This window comes from Physella acuta, unplaced genomic scaffold (assembly GCF_028476545.2).
Source record: "Physella acuta isolate Inbredline_101_S28 unplaced genomic scaffold, ASM2847654v3 ptg000522l, whole genome shotgun sequence".
Classification (NCBI taxonomy): Eukaryota; Metazoa; Mollusca; class Gastropoda; family Physidae; genus Physella; species Physella acuta.
Window position 1 is genome coordinate 21,513 of NW_026732041.1, and position 14,374 is coordinate 35,886.

The following is a 14,374-nucleotide window of genomic DNA, read 5'->3' on the forward strand; positions in this document are numbered from 1 at the left end:
TCTAGAACCAAGAGGTCCGCAGGAGCTTGGTTAAACAAAGGATCTTCATTGAACGAAAAACGTCCGTAGTAGTTTAGTTTAACCAAGGATTGTCATCGAACCCAGAAGCCTTAAAGAACCAAAAACCCCAAAGGAACTCTTGTCATAGAAGCCAGAGGCATCAGAGAACGTCGTAGAAACAAGCCCTAAGTAAAACTCCCTTAGGAGCGCCACACTACCAAGAAACCCTCAACAGCGCCATAGCACTAAGAAACCTGTAACGGCACCCTAGCACCAAGAAGCCTGTAACAGCATCATAGCACCAAGAAGCCTGTAACAGCACCCTAGCAACAAGAGGCCTGTAACAGCATTATAGCACCAAGAAGCCTGTAATAGCACCATAGAACCAAGAAGCCTAGAACAGCACCCTAGCACCAAGAAGCCTGTAACAGCCACCTATCACCAAGAAGCCTAGAACAGCACCCTAGCACCAAGAAGCCTAGAACAGCACCCTAGCACCAAGAAGCCTGTAACAGCACCCTAGCACCAAGAAGCCTGTAAAAGCACCCTAGCACCAAGAAGCCTGTAGGAGCGTCATGCCAGCGCTGCCATGCTAAAGTTTGTCACGACCAAACCACCACGCGCGCGCTCCTCCAGCGGATCGGGAACTCCCGACCGTGACGTCACACACCGCTCGTCTCGAGAGACCTCGCCCTCGGCGTCCTCCCTGCGAGCCCACCAGTCGCCTCGGTTCGTCAGAAAGCACCACTCGTTCTCCCAGCCTCACCACTACCCCGACCCCAAGGGCGGGGTCCCGGCGCCGTACCGTCAGGGATCGAAAACCCCGTTTGTCACGCTCACCTCCGGGGACGCAGCTTCTCGACAACGCGGTGACACTTCAAGGCTGTATCAAGCTCCACCGGAGTTCAGATCGCAGGATAACCTTTACCTTCAGCAGAGGAACGCCACGCCATCTCACCAGCAGCAGATGCGGCAGCACCTACAGCCGTCTGCCTTCCAGAACACGAAGTACTCCTACAAGCAAGCCACGCCCAGCGAATCTTCCGGTCAGTACGCAACCCTCTACTTCCCTCCAACCAACTCGTCCTTCCAGTCATCCAAAGAAAACAAATTTCCCCTAGAGCTGAAGGGACTGTACTCTGTCAATAAAGAAAAACCTCACGTCTCGTTTGCTGAGCAACCCCAAGAAACTCCAGTTCCTTCACAACAACTAGATTCGAAATATTCAGGGGCGACAACTCTCACTAGCACAGCCTCATCGTCTCAAACTAGCGCCCAAACTAAAGATCTTTTTGCAAAGAAACCATCTCCTTCCTTCCCCAGACGCCAAACGGTCAACCAATCATACACCGACGCCACCACATCTAGGTCAGTAGGTCAGCCTTCTAGCCAATCAACAGCGCCCGTTACTCCCCATTGGACGTTGGACACTAAAGATTCAAGAGAACCTGCCCAGACTTCTTCTACTAGAGACCAGTACCCGTCATCAAGAGAGCTCTACGTGGCTTTCCCCAAAGAATCTTTTTACTCATCTTCAAAAGAGGCACACCCCGCTTATACATCAGAACCCTACTCTACATTAACAAAAGAACCGCATCATCTTTTCTATAAAGAGCCTTATCCATCAGCACCAAAGGAGCAATATTCTACTATTAGAAAAGAGCAATACTCCACCGTCACTAAGGAGCCTTTTCCCGCTAGTAAAGAGCCCCATTCTACCAAAGAGCCCTATTCTACTGGTAAAGAGCTTTACTCTACTTTTACCAAGGAGCCTTATTCCACCAGAAGCGATCCCTATTCTACTATCCCAAAAGAGCCCTACCCTACAATCGGTAAAGAGCCTTACACGACCTTGACCCGTGAGCCTTACCCCACCCCCTCAGCCTCGCTGCCGCAGTCTCCCAGGCTCACCCACCGTGCCTTGGATACGTCATCCCAGCCTCAGCTTGACCCGCAGAGCCTATCGCACACCAGGTTGCCAGAGGTCAACAGGATGCCAGAGGTCAAACAAGTAGGTCAGCATGTTGCGCATGTGCATGAAATTATCCCCCCGTGAGGGGCACCGGGGTCATCGTGTCCTGACCTAAATAAAATAACAGTACTCGTCTGATGTTTATTCTATTTTTAGCCCTGCAGCTTTATGTAGTATTTAACATCATGTATGTTTTAATCTACTTGGTAAATAAGCTTCAGATGTACGTGTGGTTAAATAATTAAGTTGTGCCATGCGATTGTGAAAACGCACGTATAAAAATTTAAACCGGCTCTAAGGCATGTGGTATCCGTGTATCGCACGTGCTTAAATCGCTGATCAGGTGAGCACAGGTAAAGTGTTGGAGTGAGCAGTTTAACCGGGCAAGGTTATTGAATACATGACGAATAAAGGTAAAGTAAGGAGGGGGGGGGGTAGTTGGACATTGCCAAGTACAATACGTATTCATGTATTTGTAAAGTCTTTGTTTATGTAAGGTGAATGACTTATAAGAGAATGTTCTTTGGTAAGAAGCAAAAATTAATTAACTTACCAAATGGTCATTAGTCAGGTTAATTAAAAGAAAGTAAATTTCCATTTTCGAACAATATGTTTGACGATGTCGGGCGATGGAGAGCTCGGCTGCTCGCCCAAAGGTCTCGAGTTCGGATCTTGGTCAGAACTCGAAACTACAGGGCGTCGCTCGGTCAACCAATCTCTGATTGTAACCTGACTCACGTTAGGGAAAGGAAAAGACGGCTGGGCAAAGCTCCGATGACACTGTTCTTTCATATCCCGATGTCAAGAAATATAAACACTAAATACAGCCCAGACACCGATAGTATCACGGCTGTAGTCTGCATATATTACACTGCCGCTAGTACCATTATACTATTTGACCCACATGGTATACCCCCAATACACCCCCACTCCCCTAACCTCACACAGGTGCAAAACACATACACCTTCCGACGCCTCACCCCACAGGCCCTGTAACCCAAACAACCCCCCCCCCCCCCAATTAACGCTCCCATTAACCCCCTCTATTCCACCAACTTCCTCGCAAATTTGTTTACCCTACATCTGACCCACGACCGCCTCCCCCAAAAACCCGACCCCTAAACACCTTTGGCTTCTACATTAGCGAGGAATGTTTAAGCTAATCACATCCTCTTCAGTGTATTCCCGGGTATTCTCATGCAATAATTATTCCCAAGGCAAGGTTCTACATTGGACTCGGTCATAAACATTTTTTGTTATTTAACTACAAACTAATAAAACTAAATAATGTCGGCCTTATTTCCTGTCGGCCATTTGTCTTGTCTGACTTTTGGATGTCGGCCTTTTAGACGTCGACCTTATTTCCTACCGGCCTTTTTTCTTGTCGGTTTTTTGTCCGTGTCGGCCTTTAATCCGAGTCGGCCTTTTGTCCGGACACCCTAAATTATAAAACATACCCGCTCATATGTTAACTAACATTTCCTCTAATCCTACCCAAACCCCTTAACTTGTATAACTTCTTGTACTGCTAGCGACATAGCACACCCGGGTTTGAATTAAACAAATCGACGAGAATATTTTTTTTTGTAAATAGGGAATATCTACTGTTTATGTACATCGGGAGAAGCTGGTGGAGGGGTGGCGGGTCTGGTCAGTAGGTGGGGGGGGGCGGCTCTTCTCCTATATCAAGAGGCAATAAAACTGGAGATTCCTTTAATCCAAGAACTACCAACATCACTGTTTACATGAAACAGCAAACAGATGCATTCAGCACGTCATCAATAAGGTAACGCTGATGCAATCTGGCATTTCCTGGCCGAAACACCTGGCCACATCAACACGATAGTGAGCATCAATAGGGGGAGGGGGGGTAACATCTACGTTATTGCTGTACACAAATCTTCATACATCTCCTCAAAGCTTAATAAAAAAAATAGTGTTTTTCTGTGTATATATAATGTATATATAAATATGTATTTATGTTTATAAAAATACTGTATCTATAAATATATATATATATATATATATATATATATATATATATATATATATATATATATATATATATATATATATATATATATATATATATATATTTATATATATATATATATTTATATATATATATATATTTATATATATATATATATATTTATATATATATACATATAAAATGAAAATGTGGGCCCTATATTATTTGGCCAACAACAAAACCATACTGTATTTAAAAAAAAATAATTTAAAAAAAAGGTTTAAATATGCTTTAGACTATAAAATAGTTAAAAATACTGCTCAGAAAAGAAAAACATAAATCAAAGGACTTCAACTTTTTTTCTTTGCAAGAATATGTATGACTAAATAAAAATTGTTTATTGAGACAACAACATGTGGTCTAAACTTTATTTATGTTTAGTGGCATATTATTTTTACCGCCTTGTTTTTTTCCTCTCTAAATCAAAACAAGTCACACATTTATTTTCTCAACCCTAAGATCAGCCATCATCTTTTTTTTTGTGTATAATAATATAAAAAAAAAATTGATCTACAACAACAAACATGTCAGCCATGTTGAATCACGTGATAGACTGTCATCTCACGTGTAGTGTTACACGGATCCAGGTTGTTTTAAAAAAAAATCCTGACGCAGCTTATCTTCACGCGTTTGTTTAATAGGTCTTTAGCTTGCCAGAATCACATCTCTCCCGTACTGGGCTAGCTATAGATCAAGTCATAAACCCCCCCTCCCCGGACTATAATTTACACCCCCCCCCCACCCCCATTCCTATTTTAATCCCCCATGACGGGCAGGTCGGTAAAGTTATCACAGGACTGCGGCTCCAGAGCCAATTAGAGGAGCCAGGTAGGCCTCTTTTTTTTTTACGTAACTCTCAGACGACGGCTCCTTAACGCATTTCAGAACAGCAGCGTCTGCGGGTAATGAAATTTTTTAATTAAATCTAATTTTCAGCTGTCACATTCTAACATACTGGAAGAGTTTTTTAAAAATGCTTTTCTTTTTTATTACTCTCAAACAAAAAAAAACAAGACTTTTTTTTTCTATTCATCATTTTTTTTTCAAATACAAAGGGGTATAATGATGTTGTATGTGAGTTATGTCCCATTACATGCTAAATCGTCATATTCTGTACAACACTTTTTTTGCTTTATTTTCTATCATCTCAACACTCCTGACATATACAAAGAAAAAACGTGTTATCGTTAATTCGACTTCATAGATCTTGGATACACTTAATTTAGAATTTAGTTTTTATGAAAGGGAAATTCTATTCATGATTTTTAAAAATTACTTCCCTTTATTCGTCCCATCTGCTGTCAAATACTTATCACTTCTGTCACGTTTGTATAATAAGCCTATTTATTCCATTCAATTTTTTTCTGTTTCTTTTAAATACAAAAAATGTTTTCGTTTTACAAAGAAATAGTTTAAACCAATGTTGAGTGATTTCCCTTGATACATTAACTTAGTAAAGAAGCCCCCACACGCAGAGGCGTAGCGACCCTTCCCGGCGCCCGGGGACATACTTTCAATTTGGCGCCCCCCTCGGGAGCAAATTTTCGATTTGCACCCCCCCCCCTCGAACTTTTCATTTGCACCCCCCCCCCTCAAACTTTCGATTTGCACCCCCCCTCGAACTTTTCATTTGCACACCCCCCCTCAAACTTTCAATTTGGCGCCCCCTCCCTAAGGTCGGCGCCCGGGGACAGATGTCCCCCCCCCTCGCTACGCCTCTGCCCACACGACCGAATCATCATCTTTTTCCGTATTAGCCCAAGACACATGGGACAGATGAAATAGAGTGTACTATTAAATATATGTGTAAGGAAGTTCAGTTTTTTTTTTTCATTTAATTTCTTTTTTTTTTATTTAAAGATTAAATTTCGAAGGCCACAACAATAGATTTAGAGTCATATACTAAAGGTGAAGCTAAAAATAAATGTTTAACTTGGCGATTAGAAAAGTATGTTATCGCAACCACCATCTGGGCCTAAAGCCAGTAAAACACCCTTTGTTTATAATCATTCTAGACTTTAATCAAAGCAGCCCCCCTCCCGCCCTTATCCCTACCTCCGCTCCCCCCCCCCCTCGTTACGCCATAGTTACTCACTGCATCAAGTAATTGAAAGGGCGAATAAACACCGCCAAGAAAAGACAACCGCGCAATGGCATGCTGTAGGTGAAATATTTCACGAGTCGCCTCTCTTAGCATGTTGGATCTATCCCTTTGCCAGCTCTGCTGTGACGTCACATGTTTACGATCAACCTTGATCTCGTGGCATTCTAAAGCTTCTAGAATACTCGAACACACTTAGACGGAAGGGAGCCTTACTTGGGTAGACTTTTCATGATGCTTAGAGTCTAAATTTATACACGGCGCCCTATTTTAAAACTTGAAAAAAAATGATATACACCATAAATATATAACTTTTATACGCGCAACGTCACTCTAAAGAATCTACTTTCATCTGACGTCTCAACAATCGACGTTGCAACAATCTACTTTACAAACCATCTATGTCTAGCTACCAACCCCTCCGTTTCACCCAACACCTCCATCCCACCCCAACCCCCTACAACATCCTCAACCCCTCAGAATCACCCCTTACCCATGCGTCTCACCACCAAACCATTCGTCTCACCACCAGCCCCTACGTCTCACCACCAACCCCTACGTCTCACCACCAACCCCTACGTCTCACTACCAGCCCCTACGTCTCACCACCAGCCCCTACGTCTCACCACCAACCCCTACGTCTCACCACCAACCCCTACGTCTCACCACCAGCCCCTACGTCTCACCACCAGCCCCTGTGTCACCACCAACCCCAACGTCTCACCACCAGCCCCTGTGTCACCACCAACCCCTACATCTCACCACCAGCCCCTACGTCTCACCACCACCCCCTACGTCTCACCACCAGCCCCTGCGTCTCACCACCAACCCCTACGTCTCACCACCAGCTCATACGTCTCACCACCAACGTACGTCTCACCACCAACCCCTACATCTCACCACCAACCCCTACGTCTCACCACCAGCTCATACGTCTCACCACCAACCCCTACGTCTCACCACCAACCCCTACATCTCACCACCAACACCTGCGTCTCACCACCAACCCCTACGTCTCACCACCAGCTCATACGTCTCACCACCAACCCCTACGTCTCACCACCAACCCCTACATCTCACCACCAACACCTGCGTCTCACCACCAACCCCTACGTCTCACCACCAGCTCATACGTCTCACCACCAACGTACGTCTCACCACCAGCCTCTACATCTCACCACCAACCCCTACGTCTCACCACCAACCCCTACGTCTCACCACCAACCCCTGCGTCTCACCACCAACCCCTACGTCTCACCACCAGCTCATACGTCTCACCACCAACCCCTACATCTCACCACCAACCCCTGCGTCTCACCACCAACCCCTACGTCTCACCACCAACCCCTACATCTCACCACCAACCCCTGCGTCTCACCACCAACCCCTACGTCTCACCACCAGCTCATACGTCTCACCACCAACCCCTACATCTCACCACCAACCCCTGCGTCTCACCACCAACCCCTACGTCTCACCACCAACCCCTACATCTCACCACCAACCCCTGCGTCTCACCACCAACCCCTACGTCTCACCACCAGCTCATACGTCTCACCACCAACCCCTGCGTCTCACCACCAACCCCTGCGTCTCACCACCAACCCCTACATCTCACCACCAGCCCCTACGTCTCACCACCAACCCCTACATCTCACCACCAACCCCTGCGTCTCACCACCAACCCCTACGTCTCACCACCAGCTCATACGTCTCACCAACAACCCCTACGTCTCACCACCAACCCCTACATCTCACCACCAACACCTGCGTCTCACCACCAACCCCTACGTCTCACCACCAGCTCATACGTCTCACCACCAGCTCATACGTCTCACCACCAACCCCTACGTCTCACCACCAGCCCCTACATCTCACCACCAACCCCTGCGTCTCACCACCAACCCCTACGTCTCACCACCAGCTCATACGTCTCACCACCAACCCCTACGTCTCACCACCAGCTCATACGTCTCACCACCAACCCCTACGTCTCACCACCAGCTCATACGTCTCACCACCAACCCCTACGTCTCACCACCAGCTCATACGTCTCACCACCAACCCCTACGTCTCACCACCAGCTCATACGTCTCACCACCAACCCCTACGTCTCACCACCAACCCCTACGTCTCACCACCAACCCCTACGTCTCACCACCAACCCCTACGTCTCACCACCAGCCCCTACATCTCACCACCAACCCCTACGTCTCACCACCAGCTCATACGTCTCACCACCAACGTACGTCTCACCACCAACCCCTGCGTCTCACCACCAACCCCTGCGTCTCACCACCAGCTCATACGTCTCACCACCAACGTACGTCTCACCACCAACCCCTGCGTCTCACCACCAACCCCTACGTCTCACCACCAGCTCATACGTCTCACCACCAACCCCTGCGTCTCACCACCAACCCCTGCGTCTCACCACCAACCCCTGCGTCTCACCACCAACCCCTACGTCTCACCACCAGCTCATACGTCTCACCACCAACGTACGTCTCACCACCAACACCTCCTTCCTACCCCAACCTATACAACATCCCCAACCCCTCTAAATCACCCCTTGCCCCTTCAACTCATCCCCAACCCCTTCGTCTCACCCAAACCTCTCTGTCCCCACCCCCTTACTTCCCCCACCTTCCCCCACCGTCTGTCTCCCTCTGTTGTTTATTAGTCTAGCATTCTAAAATTATCTCGTAATGCGGAAGTCTGTAACGACAACACTGAACAGTCTAGAATCCAGGAATATCCTAATTAACATCCTCCATTTTTTCCTCACACACCCCCCTCGTTTTTTTAAAAATATTCGTCGTCGTTTTTGTTTCTGTTGAACTTTAACCTCTGCTCAACTTCCTTACTCTACGTGATGACGTCATGTGGATGATCTCGGTTACGATGACCTTTAACCTGGATGGTCATAGTCAATGTTCACTCTAAGCTGCGAGGTTGCGAGACCGCGCGGTAGTTTTGAGCTGCCGCGCTTTTGTAAAATAAATATATCCTTGTATAGGACTTTTAGAACAGCACGCATAGAAATACATTTTGCACACTAGCTTTTCCTCCTTAGATGGCACGTTGGTCATAGTCCGACTTCAGCCACTTTACTTAACCCTCATTACCATCCCACCCCCATCCCCAACTAATAAAAGTACGGATTAGTGCTGAGTTAGAATTAGAGTTTTAATTTGTCCGTTACGACATCTTGGAATAGTAAGGATTCGAACTAGTAATCCACAAACTACACACCACATAATAACACCGCCTACACCTTTCGCCTCCTTAACCACTTCTACATCCCCTACAGCCTTACGCTAAAAAGTTTTTTTATAATTTTTTTTTTAAACTGATCTAAAATTCACTCGTGTTAAACTGTTTCCAAAAATACTTCCCCTTTTTGAGCGCGTTATATTATCTGTGCAACGTATAGCAAGGAGGAAAAAATACCTAAAAATAGATCAGCAACATCATGAAAAATGTGTTTAAAAATAGATCTAAGACGCTATTAGGTTTAGCGGCAACACGTCAAAAAATGTAGGTAAAAAATTGTGATTTGCAAAAATAACAATTCCCGTTCTTTAAAAAAAATGGGTAATGTTTCATGGAGTAAAGGGCAATAACCTGTGTAATTATGCCTTTTTTCCGACAATTTTTTTGTATTATTCAGATGTTTTTTTTCTATTTCTAAAACGTGTGTTTGCTGTTGTGTGTGTGACGTGAGTTACCTGATTATGTGGCTCTCAGCTTAATGAATTCAAACAAACAACACGTGACCTAGAAATGTTTGCTCCGGGATTTGATGATTCCGGGTGCCTTGTAAATTATACTGCGTGGTTCAGAGGTAGACCACGCGAGTGCTCTTCTATAGGTCTTGAGTTCCATTCCCCCTCTCGATATATCAAGTGTTCTAGAGTTCACTCAATTTTGATATTTTCTGACCACAGTCTTATATTGATCTTAGACTCCTTCAATTTGTGGATTCACAAAAATAGTAAAAAGGTTAGATTCAGTGGCGTAGCCAGGATCGTCTTCAAGGGGGGGGGGGGGGTTCCAATTTTTACCCGGGGACAAACTTTCGATTTGCACCCATCCCCCATCAAACTTTCGATTTGCACCCCCACCCTCAAACTTTCGATTTGCACAACCCCCCCCCCTCAAACTTTCGATTTGCACCCCTCCCCCCTCAAACTTTTGATTTGCACCCCCTCATACTTTATATATATATATATATATATACGCCACTGGTTAGCTTAGGTTTGCCTGTCGCCTCTGCTGGGACATAGTCAGCTGACAAGAACTTTCCAATCATCGATGAGCTGAGCATGTCTCTCCAACTGTCCCCAGGTGTATCCAATCTTATAGGTGTCTTTTTCCATGTCACGTCTTTAGGCCTTTCTGGGTCGGCCTCTTTTTCCTTTTCACCTGTTGATTCCAGGTGAGGGCCTGTCTTGTTATGCTGGCTACAGACTTCCCGGTAGTCTGTGTTGGGGGCTGTACATAAGGTAAACAACCCTATATCGTAAAAAACAACTCGCTACAGATACATATAGAAATAGTATTCATGTACGTGTGGTCCATTGGCAGTCCGTCGAAAAGGCTAGATTTACTTTGTTTATATCTACTTTGTTTATAATCTGAAGACTAAACAAAACGTGGTCTTAAGTATTCTATGTTTTTAGAACGTTAGGGTTAAATATGTCTCTTTAAAACCATAACGTGTGATTCATAATTTATAGTTAATGCCTCTTTCACTTGGTTAGGTTTTTTAATGTGTATGTCGGAGATGGTTAGCTTGACACGGGGGAAATGTGTGTTAGAGGCTTTATTTTATGGCCATAAAACACAGCTCGCGGTGACCTCGTACAGGTCACAGGTCATTTGCATAATCTTCTCACTCGGTCGCACCGGTCGCCCTGCTCCCCGCCCGCCCCTGTCGTAGTTCATGTAGGAGACAAGATGTCATGATGGTGGTGTCGGGCAGGAGAGGGGGGGGGGGGAGGGATTAGTTTTCATGTTTAGAATTTTTTTGTTGTAGACGTTATGTGTTGTGGGCAGTCCGTCACAGTTGTATAGGTGTCATAAATCACGTAGGTCCCGCCCGCTGGCGTTTTCACAATACACCAGTTGTTGGTTTTTTTTTTCAATGCGGCTGGCGTTTTTAAGACGTGGCTGGTGTTTTACTACTGCCGTGGGTTTACCACATAGTCTGATGGTATAACAAAGTGAAAGATCGACCAACATACTGAACTGGGTGGTTATCACGTTCTTATAACAACCCATGCGTTATCTGCGCACTAAAAAAATTGTCTGCCAAAACACAAACATAAATTCTTGACTTACTTCAACCCATTACATTGTATGACACAAACATGGTACTACCTGACACGAACATATTACCTGTACCGTGCCAATGTACGGTATACATTCGCACTGAATGTGCCTAGCGACGCTTGTTTTATTTATGTTATGTGTATACACTGTTTGCAAGTCGTAGACTACATTTACTATGTAAGTCACTTGATTGAAATAGGTATACAATTGTATCGAGACTACACCTGATGGACTGATGGTCCCCTTGGATTATGTGTAGTCCCATGAAGTCTCAGACCATGTGGTCCACTGTAGTCTCCCACACGCGATGTATCTATTACAGACCATGTGACCCCCTCTAGTCTGAGACCATGTGACCCCCTCTAGTCTGAGACTATTTGACCCCCCTCTAGTCTAAGACTATGTGACCCCCTCAAGTCTTAGACCATATGATCCCCAGTCTCCAACACCAGATGTCTCTATAACAAGACCACATCTAGTTCCACACTGCACCTAATACATAGTCCTTTTTTCTCGACACCCCCACCTGATACCCCCAATAGTAGGAGACCACACACGATGCCCCCCCCCCCCCCCCAGTAGTCCGTCACCACTCCTGTGGTCCTTCCTATCACGCCTTACATCTAAACCTGTCCGACATAAAATTACCATCTCTCTCCCCCTCTCTCTATCTTTTTCTCTCTCTCTCTCTGTCTCTCTCTCTCTCTGTCTCTCCCCCCCCCCCCATATCCCATCTTCCAGGAACATGGTGCACGGCACTCGTCAAGCTCCCATAATTCCATATCTGTCATGTCTACGTCAACAATTTGTGTCGGCCATTGTTTCACGTCTGCTGTCTTTAAAAAATCGTCTGACAACAATAGCGGCCTGCTGTTTTCCTGATTCTGTCTACAGAGGCGTATCGAGGGGGGGGGGGGGTAGGCCTGCATGTCCCCGGGCGCCAACACTATGGAACTCCAAATGGGTTGGAAAAAAAATTAAAAGCTAATTTTAGCTGCAGTTTTGCATTATATATATATATATATATATATATATATATATATATATATATATATATATATATATATATATATATATATATATAAATTGAAAGTTTGTCCCCGGGCGCCGGGAAGGGTCGCTACGCCTCTGTCTGTCTATACGTCTGCAGTGGTAAATGGCATTGTGACCTTGGACAAAAGAAACATGCAGCCAATTAGCCACAAACATTACACGATAAACGTTTCACACGTAATTAAATGTGCAATGTATAAACACAATAATATAAAAATGTAATTAAATTCATTTCCTCAAAAGAAAAAGATAACCTGGATTAAATTATAAATTATTAATCTACAAAAGAAATTAGTTTTATAGTTGAATAAACGTTTAAGAAAACAATAAATTTTAAAAATAATTTAACAAACAAATTAAAACTCAATCATTAACCTAAAGACTATGTTGTGATATCCGGACCAAAATGGATGATTTCCCTTTTATCTATGATATAACACCTTCATCCAATACTTTCTCTTCATTCTCTTTCGCTCTTTCCTCTCTTTATCTATCCCTCTTTATTTCTCTATCTCTCGTCTTTCGGTCTCTTCCTCTTTGATCCGTTCATTAACCTTAAAGCCAAGGTCACCAACCTTTAATTAGGTTGCGCACGTGACATTTGAGTTTAAAACACCGAAAAACAAACCTGGTACAACCCGAGGCAATCACATAGTTTACTTGTTTACAAGAAAGACCTAAAAGTACATAGTGTGTACGTACTGTACATCTTGATATCTCACCCCCCCCCCCACACACACACAATCCCCCAGGAGCTTGATGTAGATGTAGAGAACGTACGCAGTGACTTAGGTTTGATGTCACTACTGGGATGTCTTTGATCCAGAAGTTCAAATACAGCATCGTATTTATCATCAAATGTAGAATGTTTGTCTTTGTAACAGAAGTTTTACTGTATAACATTATTTTATGCATAGTGATAAAATAGCCTATCAAATGGTATACGCTAAGGCATTTTATCACATAACAAACTGTAATCACTCACATCATTTCACACATTGAATGCATACACCAATCTACGCTTTCTAATCACACAAAAATTCACAATTTCTATCCACACACAAATGCATACATTTTATCCGCACTCCAATTATCGCATTGTAAACACTCATAAATTCTACACACACAAACTGACAACTTCTAACCACACACAAATTCACGGATTCTACCCCCACAACACTTCTCACACACTACCCAATCTAACCACTGGACGTCAAGGGAAATAACCTCCTACGATGATGACCTGCTTTGACCTTTACGCCGTGGAGTGACCGCCCCTGCTCCCCCGCTATCAAGGGGCATAACTGTCCATTGAAAGAAAATCTCAACCTTGAAAAACGCCATTCATATCCCCCTGCCTTTTTAATCTGACACTTTCCGTGTGCGCTGTTGGTGGTCCTGTATTTTGGTAACGTTAGAATGATGAAGTGAATAGTCAGATTTTACGCACCGCCATGCGAAGTTGGTGCGTAAATTATTTGGTAGATTAAGTTTTTTTTAAATGCAAACTTGTTTGTGTCTGCACTATGTTTTTATCTACTTTCAAGGTCGTCCATTTGCCTAAGGGGAAGGGTTACATGTCTTAGTGGAATATTTTAATTAGAGTAATTATGTTTTTGGCAGGTTGACATGTTTGTACTTGTCTTATGCTGGTTAATTAGGACACGATGTCGGTAGCTAATTAATCAAATAGTTATTAGGTGTTTGGTTTATTTTCCGTTGAAGTATTTGTTTTGATTGATTCTGAAATGACTAGTATAGGGTTATAAAAAAAATTCATAAAAAACGTTTTAATAACAAGCTTTTATGTAATGATGCACTAAAAAGTAGAAAATAAATTATAGACTACTATTTAAATAACTATAAAGAAAAGCGTGGG

The 14,374-nt window shown here is 44.1% G+C and overlaps 1 protein-coding gene across 8 annotated transcripts in view; it reads left to right on the forward strand.

Annotated features, from left to right (window-relative positions):
- Window positions 1–389: 389 nt before the first annotated feature.
- Window positions 390–14,374, forward strand: part of LOC131945075 (tensin-1) — a 163,170-nt gene continuing 149,185 nt past the window's right edge. For 5 of the 8 annotated variants that reach the window (XM_059306051.1, XM_059306048.1, XM_059306049.1 and 2 more), the window contains exon 1: window positions 406–2,011. In XM_059306051.1, coding sequence (XP_059162034.1) covers window positions 590–2,011 — 1,422 coding nt within the window. In that variant the 5' untranslated portion in view covers window positions 406–589. Of the gene's footprint in view, window positions 2,012–14,374 lie in introns of all 8 variants that reach the window. The other 3 variants (XM_059306047.1, XM_059306054.1, XM_059306053.1) reach the window with 2 other exon arrangements.